The 9,796-nt window shown below is 48.4% G+C and overlaps 1 protein-coding gene across 1 annotated transcript in view; it reads right to left on the minus strand.

The window, feature by feature from the left end:
* BRSK1 (BR serine/threonine kinase 1) overlaps positions 1–1,323 on the minus strand; it is a 53,948-nt gene extending 52,625 nt beyond the window's left edge. Inside the window, exon 1 of the mRNA XM_015420773.1 lies at positions 1,206–1,323. Within this exon, the coding sequence (XP_015276259.1) occupies positions 1,206–1,323 (118 nt within the window). The remainder of the gene's footprint in view (positions 1–1,205) is intronic.
* Positions 1,324–9,796: the final 8,473 nt, after the last annotated feature.

Here is a 9,796-nt window from a genome sequence, read left to right on the forward strand (position 1 = left end):
TGGGGGGGGGGGGAGAGAATTGTATAGGCCTCTCCACAATACACACAGAGCCACTGGCAAAATCCATCTCTGGGCCGCCCCTCATAAATATAGAGTCTCTGCAAGGTACAGACAGGCAGATGAAAGGGAGAGGGGGTTTTATTAGTCTTTCTGTGAGGGGATATGGGTTGAGGGATCTGGGTGTCACGGATCTGGATCAAGTTATTTCTCTTTTTCCCTTCCTCCCCAACCAACCTTGGTCACTGCAGCAATTTTTTTTTTTTTTAAAGCTATGGCTTCATCTCCGATGCTCTCTGCTTCGGGTCCATCGCTGGGGAGATACAGGCACCTCCGTGGGGGCAGCAAACCTGACCTGTTTGGGAAGGGTGAGTGACCCACGGCTGCTTCCTCCACCCTCCCAGGTTCCATCTAGGAATAAGTATTTGTGTGTGTGTATGCGAGTGTGTGTGTGTGTACACACCTCTCCGCTACCACACACAGTGGATCCAGAGAACCGAACAACAAACCCAAAACAACATCTGCTGCTAGGGATCTCTTTCAAAACACACCCTTTCCAAAAAACCAAAAATCTGCATTTCTGTCAGCCACCATGGAACATAAACTCTTTCCTGAACATGCACTCCAGACCAACTCCAGCACAACCAACATGCAGTGCCCTCTCCTAACTACAACGGCCACCAATTGGACAGGTATGTCCCTCTGACCACCCAACCCCCATTCCCCAAATTTACAATTCTTCCAAGAGATCTAGCTGCCCCAACAACCACAGTCTTGTACTCTTCTGACAGCCTCCTCAGATCTGCTATTTGGCTTCCCACTTTGGACTCCCTCCCAGGTACTCTCCAAAAGAAACTCCGGGGAAGGAGGAATCCAGCGTCCTCCCCCACCAATTTATTTTCCAGAGGGGCAAACCTCCTACCCTCTTTTCCCCGAACTCCTTCTCCCACCTTCCTTTGGCCATGGGACACAAACACTTCCAAACACATCTTTTATTCATCAGTCTGGGCCAACTTAACCTCGATCATTCTGTCAAATTACCCCTCCCCTCCTTTATCCCTGTATGCCGGAGGAGGAGGAGGCCGAGGGGAAGCAAATTTTTCTCTGCCGCCAAGGTTGTCCCATCGTTGTGCCCATCCCCGTGGTGTGGGGGGGGGGCCTGCCCATCCCACCCATCCTCATAAAGAGGCAGGATCTCAAGTACTCACCGGTCTGTCCTTTCCCCAGCGTTTTCTCCAGCCGGTAGGGCCCCACGTACTGAGCATGCTGCTGGGTCTGTTGTGGCTGGTAGGGGTGGACCCCACCTGCTTCTTTTCCACCGGACATGGCTTTTGTCTGTCACCTTCTGAGCAACAATAAGAGATGGGGGCCTTGGGGGTGGGGAGAGGCAAGGCAAGGCCCCCGATATCGCCCTATAGGGACAATACCGGGGCCGGCATCCTGATGGGTTTAGGGGGAGGGGGACGCATCAGGGAGGGGAAGGGAGGAGGGAGAGGGATGAAGGATGCTACAGTCCGGGTACCAGCATCCTCCCACTGGTCCAGCCACCCCCAACCAAGGATGCTGATGTTGATGCTGATACTGCTGGGGATGCAGGATGCTGGCAGAGAGCCTCCTCCGGTCTGGTCGTTCGCCTCCTCTCACTGCAATCTGAAGGGATCTCTCGAGCTCTCTCCTTACATCAGCATCCGGGCAACTGGGTGACAGACACAATCTGGGTTAACCCTTGGCGGAACAAAGACAGCGCCTCCTCCCCAGGCAGGGGAAAGGGGTGGGGATTCGGGGGCGGGGTTGAGGGGAAGGGAGTGGGGAAGGGGTCGCCAGGGAGGGGTGCAGCAGCTGGGTGGGAGGGGATAAACTAGGGTGCTTTTGCATCTGAGAGGTTTTATGGGAAGTGGTGTTCCATTGGTGTGATTGTGCGTGCCTTGTTATGTAGGGGATATTTTATGCATACAAGATATAGGTGTTTGTGTGTGTGTGAGAGAGAGAGAGACAGAGAGAGACAGAAAGCAACTCTGTGGTTTTGTGGGAAAGGTATTAATGCAATTGTTAGTAAGACTGTGGTTTGGGGAGAGATATGAGCATATGAATGATTTTGCATGTACATGCCTGTGTGATGGTGCTGACACAGGTAAGCGAGATCAAGAGGGGTTTTGTCATGGTGTGTGTAAGAGATGGAAAGAATGACAGGACTCACAGAGCTTTTTTCTGTCTCTGGGACAGTGAATGCATGCTATGTGTGAGTCTCAGCATGCACCTGTAAACAGATTTGCACAACTGTCTGTGTTTTGCATCTCAGTTTCTGTCATCGAGTACCTGTCTGAACTGACATTTTCATTCAACAGGCACAGTGTGTTTGGGGATGCATTGACAGATAGGCTGGGTTAGGCATAATTATGAATTTGTTTCTATAGTACACAAACAGGGATGCAAAGCCCATCTTGGCGAGCGCTGCAAATCACCTGGAAGGAGCGGGTACAGTGTTCTAGATAAGAATAAGATCCCGAGGCAGGCAGCAGTTCAAGACCCGGGTGCCGCATGACAGAGTGAGCTCCCATCTCTAGTTCCAGCTCCTGCCGACCTAGCAGTTCGAAAGCAAGAAATTGCAAGCAGATAAATAGGTACCACTTCAGTGGGAAGGTAACAGCGTTCCGTGCGCCTTGGCGTTTAGTCATGCCGGCCACATGACCACGGAAACGGCTTCGGACAGCGCTGGCTCTTCGGCTTTGAAACGGAGATGAGCACCGCAACCCTAGAGTCGGATTCGACCGGCTTTCGAGCAAGGGAACCTTTACCTTTACTAGCCACAGGACTGGCTCAAGGCGGCCAGCAACATTTAAATAAAATAACCTGAGTTAGATTACTGTAATGCATTGTGCACTGGCCTGCCCTTGAAACTATTCAGAAACTTTGACAGGTTCAGAATCAGAAAATGGTGGATAGGGTTTAAGCACTTCTCACTGGAGTTGTTAAGACATCTCAGTGGCTTTCAGTCTGTTTCCAAGCATAATTGAGGAATCTCATTTTGACCTATGAAAGCTAGATGGCTATGTGAAGGGTCGCCTTCTCCAGTATGAATCTACCAGTTCTTAAGATCCTCCTCAAAGCGCTTCTCCGGATGCCCATGGCTTCAGAAATTAGATGGATGGTGAACTGCACAGGCCTTTTCAGGAGCAGAACCCCATTTGTGGAACACCTTCCCCAGTTTAGATGGTCTCCAACCACATACTTTTCCCGATGTCCCCTTAAACCAGAGGTACGCACTCCTCAGCTCACAAAGAGCCACATTTTGCAATTACCATCAACCAAGAGAGTCACCTTGATTTCCCTCCCTGGCACGACGCCTGCACCTCAGGGAAACTCACAGCTTACCTGTTCTGGCAGCGGCTGTTTCAAGGTGGGACTGGGAACAACCTGTCAACCACAAGCCCCACTGGGTAAGGGCCTTGCCTTTTCCTGGAACATGGGGCAGGTGCCGTATTGGGGAACAGTGCTCAGAAGAACTGCAAGGTGGCATGTCAAAGAGCTACATGTGGCTCCCAAGCCACTGAGTATCCCTGCCTTAATCCCATTTTGTTTGCCAATACTTTTAACTGTTGGTTTTTCTACTGCTTTTGCCTCTTCCCCCCCACACACACCAATTGGTTGTGAGAGGCATCACTGTCTAGTGGTTAGTGTGTCAGACTAGGATCTGGAAGATTCATCTTCAAATCCCCACTCCGCCTTGGAAACTTGCTGGGTGACCTTGGACGGGTCACTTTCCCTCTCTCTTCTCTGCTTAGCTTACCTCACAGGTCCGTCATTGTGAAGATAAAATAGGGGAAGGGAGAAAGATGTTATAAACCTGTTTGGATCCCCATTGGGGAGAAAAGAGGGGTATAAATAAATGGTAATGTGATCTCCTGCTCTTTACTTTTGTTCTACTTTGCTTTTTGTTAATTTTGTAATGTTGCTTTTGCTATATTGTTTGATTGAGGATTTTATTTTTTATTGCAAGCTGCTTTGGATATTTTGTTGGGGGGGAAATTGTAAATATTCAAAGGGAAATAAACCCCCACATGAACATGTTGAATGCCTGGTTCACATTTGGTTTGAGAGGCGTAGGTGTTTCACTCCATTTGGCCCATCATCCCATTTGGGAAAATTTTCATGTTGTTTTAGTGGTTTTAGGAATGTCTGAACTTAAAAAAAAATAAATTGCAGCATTTTTATGATGCTTTTTTCGCAAAAAAAAAAAAAAGGCTCTTGATGTGGTTCTTAGGTTAAATTTTTTAAAAACCATTAAAAAAAACCCCCTAAAATGAATTCTAAAACATCATAGAACATCCTATTGATCATTAACAGCATAGTGTTGCCCAGCTCTAAAAGATTAAATTCCCATCTCAGTCATCTGGTGGAATAAAACTAGATTCCACAGTGCTGAGGCAACCACTCAAAAGGCCCTGTTCCTGGTGCATGCCGATCTTGCATCCACTTGAGATGACATTCTGTTCTCATTGGCAGATCTCAAAAAGAGCGAGAGGGCTCACATGGAAATAGATGTTCTCTAAGGCATTCAGTTGGGCTTTGTAGATTCAACAGTACCTCATGTTGACCATGGAAACATATAGCCACTCAGTGCAGTTTTTGAAGCAGCAATGTGCTTCAGACCATGCTTACTGCTACGTAATGTGCTCTTCTGCTCACCCCAATGAAAGGCCAACAGCAGCATTTGCACTTGTTGGTCTTTCTGGACCATATGCAAGGGTATACTCATATGCGGCACATTGCAGAAGTCTAATATATGGTATGTCACCAAGACATAGATTACATTGGCAAGATCTTTACATTCTTGCAGCAGAAGTGGATAAAATGCTCTCCTGGTCACAACCACCATCAGATGTTCTGGCTGCAGTCTTGAATCCAAGGGAATCCCTAAGTGACAAATCTGATGCTTCGAGATATCACCCACCCACAAGAGAGCAACAGTCTTATGTACCATTCAAAAAAGCAGTGATTTTCAACCTTTCTTTTGTGCTGAGGAACCTCTGTTCCAGGCTGTGATTGTTTGTAGGCTCCCAACTCCTTCTCCCTGCCTCCAACAAAAAAGTAAAAAATAGCAATAAGTAATCTATTTAATAATTACAGAATTCCAACGCAAAAAAACCCCAAGTTGTTGTAATTAGGGGACAGCATCTAAGGTGGGATGTTGTAAAAGTTCATGGAACCTCAGGAAGGCGCTTGAAGATCCATCCTTTGCTTTTCCAAGAGAATTTCTCATACACTGTGGTTTTAACAGGAGGAGTGTGAAGTTGTAGCTAAACCAGACAGACAGCATTTCTCCAGCCACAGATGTTGTTGCAGGGCAACAACTGCACTGAGTAGTGAAATCACAGGAGTTCACGGAAAAACAGCGATCCCTGATCAGAGTGTGACTGCAGCCTTCCTCTTCAGTGGGGAAGATTGGACAATGCCGGTCACAGCAACACCCCGTGTCACTAGTTCCACTTGTCAGCTGTTTTGAAATGCTGCCCCCTGAAAACATGTTTGTGCTGATTCTTTTGAAAAAGAAAAATCAGAGTGAGGTGTGCTCACTCTCTGCAATGCTCAAGTGCACATCTCTTCCATTTTAAAAAGTCCCAAGAATGTCCCACCTTTTTGAGATGCATACTCTGTATGGTGCCTGTTTTGAACACTCCCTCAATATTAAAAAGGTAACAGGTCAAGGAGAAGCGTTGCCACATAACCTTACGTTCTTCCCTTATGTGCTACCTTTCTGTGAGCAGGGATGGGTCTTTTTTTTTAAAAAAGGAAAAGACATGATAGAGGCTTACTGAAAAACGTGTGGTGTAGAGAAACCAGTTTTCTCCCTCTGCTGTGACACAAGATCTTGGGAGACATGTAGTAAAACAGGTGGATTCTGAAAAGGCAAAACAAAGTACATAATGTAGGTAATTTGTGGTCACAAAACGATCGGGCAGATTCATGGGAGATACATCTATCAACGGCTATTAGCTACAATGGTCCAATGGAACTGCCAGGTTCAGGAGCAGGTAACCTCTGAATAACAGTTGCGGGGGGGGCAGTGGGAGGGGGCTGCTGCCTCCTTGCCTGCTTGTGAGCTTCCTGAAAGCGACTAGGATGGTGGACTAGATCGCCTTTTGGTCTGATGCTGCTAGGGATGCCAGCCTCCAGGTGAGGCGTGGAGATCTTCTGGAATTACAACTCATCTGCACACTAGAGAGATCAGCTCCCCTGGAGAAAATGGAAGCTTTGGAGGGTGAACTGCAGGCTGTGGAAAGTCAGTAGTTCAGCAGTTCGAGACCCGAGTTGCCACATGACGGAGTGAGCTCCCGTCTCTAGTTCCAGCTCCTGCCAACCTAGCAGTTCGAAAGCAAGAAATTGCAAGTAGATAAATAGGGACCACTTCGGTGGGAAGGTCACAGCCTTGGGTGTTTAGTCATGCTGGCCACATGACCACGGAAACGTCTTCGGACAGTGCTGGCTCTTCAGCTTTGAAACGGAGATGAGCACCGCAACCCAAGAGTCGGACTCGACTGGCTTTCCAGCAAGGGAACCTTTACCTTTACCCCGCTGAGGTCCCACCCTCACCCGTCCAGGCTCCATCCCCAAATCTCCAGGAGTTTCCCAACCTAGAGCTGGCAACCTTACCCGCCCCGGTAAGGGGCTAGGGAGGACCTGGCAATCCGCCTTCAGATGGGTGATTCCTCCACCTCCAACTCCCTCCGTGGTCCAGCCGTCTGAAGTCGCGCTTTCCCGCTTGCTTCAGCCACGTGGCCCTTCCCCAACCGGGAGCCCGCCTTGCAATACAAGCTCCAGCGCGGTGGTGGTGGTGGTGGAGGAGAAGGTGGCGCCTGCTGGGATCAAAGCCAGTGAGGGGGAAAGACGCAGCCGGCGGGACCGGGAGGCGCAGCTCAGCGGCCACGTGGGCGGGGAAGACGACGCCGGCCCGTCAACTTCCCAGGGCCGCAAGGCAGAGAGCGTCGCGGGCCCCATCACCACTCCTCGCTGGCTCGTTCCCAGTTGCCCGGAATTAAACCCAAACCAGAAAATCTAGGCCAACGTGTTGAAGGGCGAAGAGACACCGCTTCGGTGCGTTTTTCGGTTTGCTGCCGCCTTCTCATCACTTTGTCACAGAAAAGCCGAGAATTGGGTGCCAGCCCTCAGAAGAAAGACGGCTGTTCGCTAGAGGAGAGGATGGGGGAAGCCGCTCTGCCTCAGTCTAGCTTTCACTCAGAGTGGTATACCCAACTCTCCCTTTTATGCCCACACAACAGCCCTGCAAAGTAGACTAGGCTAAAAGAAAATGGCAGACTCAGGGTCACCCAGTGAACTTCCTTAGTTGAGAGGAAGTTTGAATTTGTCTCTGTCTTTGTCCGGCTTCCAAACTACTCCACATCAATCAAGCTAGTAAAATTAATGCAGAGCAGTAAAGGTATCTCAAGAAAGTTAGCCAAGCCACGGATGATAGTATGGGTTTCATGTACACACGTTTGTATGTGGGGTTAGCTTAAAAACAGTCATTTCCCAATGTTCCCTATAAACTTTAAGCTTTATTTATTTGAAATATATATCTGCCTGCCATTCTCCTAAGCAACCTGGGATCCTAAAAGAAAGAAAGAAAGTACCGCAGTGCCCATATTTCCTATGATCCACACACAGACCACCCCAACTGCTCTGTGGAATAGTTCTCTTTGGGCAAATAGCTGCCTCTCCTCATAGATTCCAGGGCACCAGGGGTCATTTCCTGCAGGAGCGCACAGGAGCGAAGCTCCGGCAGTAAAGAGCCCAGGGGGCGGGCACATGCAACAAGCCTCACCCCCTGCTCCCAGCAGGTGTCTGTTGTGGGGAGAGGAAGGGAAGGAGATTGTAAGCTGCTCTGAGACTCCAAGTGAAGAGCAGGGTATAAATCCTACTCTTCTTAAAATATAATAAGACCATACAAACTCATGTAATTAAAAATATTAAAACAAAACAAAATATTATAACAAAAAAATTAAAATTAAAACAAAATGCCGCCCTGGGCCATATGGGTAGGGCGGGATACAAATCCCATAATAAATAATAAATAAATAAATAAATAAAATGACAGCAAAGGGCCCCATTGAAAGTACCGCAGGAATATATTAATAAACTCTTTGAAGCGGCGGAAATAGACAAATTAACTATGGAAATGAGAGGCACGAAGAAATGGACATTTCAAAAAACCTGGAAGAGACTATATGATTGGTATAATGTGAATGGAGTCAAAGATTAGGCTGATATGGCAAAAATAATATTTGAGTATGTAGTAATTTATAATAGTGGAATGAGAGAATATTAACAAATATTAGAGAATAATGAAGCGATGGATTAGTTATAGTAACAAACTGTAATTAGTCTCTTGGTTATATGTTGTTTATTGTAGTTGTTTATGTCTGTGTTTAGGAATATAAGAAAACAATAAATGTTTACCCTTGGGTACTTATAAAAAAAAAAGAAAGTACCCTAGTGCCCATATTTCCTATGATCCACACACAGACCACCCCAACTGCTCTGTGGAATAGTTCTCTTTGGGCAGATAGCTGTCTCTCCTCATAGATTCCAGGGCACCAGGGGTCATTTCCTGCAGGAGCGCACAGGAGCGAAGCTCCGGCAGTAAAGAGCCCAGGGGGCGGGCACATGCAACAAGCCCCACCCCCTGCTCCCAGCAGCCCTCAGTCAGAGCAAGAAGCAGACAGGTAAGTTGCAGAGCTCCTCCCAGCCCCCCGGTCCAAAACAGACCAGTGGAGCCTTTAAGACCGAGTTTTATTCAGGTACAAGCTCTCCCTCCTCTGCGAGGACAGATCTGCACGCTCCCCCCCCCAATAGCTAGCAATCCAAAACGGTCCAGTGGAGCCTGAGCGGTGGGTGTTTCCTCTTGACACACTTCCGGTGATGTCAGGGGGTGTGGTATATGCAAATAAGTTATGCTAATGAGTTACGCTAATGAGCTCTTCTTCTTCTTTTACCTCGCAGGGTGTCTGTTGTGGGTAGGGGAAGGGGAAAGGAGTCTGTAAGCTGCTCTGAGACACCTTTGGGTATTGAAGGGTGGGGTATAAATCCAATCTCTTCTTCTTCTACCTCACAGGGTGTCTGTTGTGGGGAGGGGAAGGGAAAGGAGTTTGTGAGCCGCTCTGAGACTCCTTTGGGTTGTGAAGGGCGGGGTATGAATCCAATCTCTTCTTCTTCTTTTACCTCACAGGGTGTCTATTGTGGGGAGGGGAAGGGAAAAGGAGCCTGTAAGCTGCTCTGAGACTCCTTCGGGTAGTGAAGGGGGGGGTATAGATCCCATCTCTTCTTCTCTTCTTCTCCTTCTGCAACTTGATGGTGCTTTCCACCGACTGCCAACCTCGGCCCTGACGTGTGCGGCTCAGGTTATCCCAGTCTTCTCAGAACTCAGAAGCTAAGCAGGGTCGTCCCCGGTTAGTACTTGGATGGGAGACCACCAAGGAAGACCAAGGTCACAACGCAGAGGCAGGCCATGGCAACCCCCCCTCTGTCTCTTGCCTTGAAAAACCCTGCGGGCGTCGCCGTGAGTCACCTGTGACTTGAGGGCCGTTCCCATCTCCCTCGCCCACGATCGCCCCGTGCAGGAAAAGATCTCTGCCAACGTGAGCTCGTGCTGACCTCAGAACGGTGATGCTGAAGTCTGGATATAAATGGTTGTTTCCAGGGGTCGTTTCGTAGAAAAAGAGCTAGGGGAACTCATTAGCATAACTCATTAGCATATGCCACACCCCCTGACATCACCGGAAGTGTGTCATAAGGCCACACACCC

This window comes from Gekko japonicus, unplaced genomic scaffold (assembly GCF_001447785.1).
Source record: "Gekko japonicus isolate JY-2015 unplaced genomic scaffold, Gekko_japonicus_V1.1 scaffold1715, whole genome shotgun sequence".
NCBI classification, from domain to species: Eukaryota; Metazoa; Chordata; class Lepidosauria; order Squamata; family Gekkonidae; genus Gekko; species Gekko japonicus.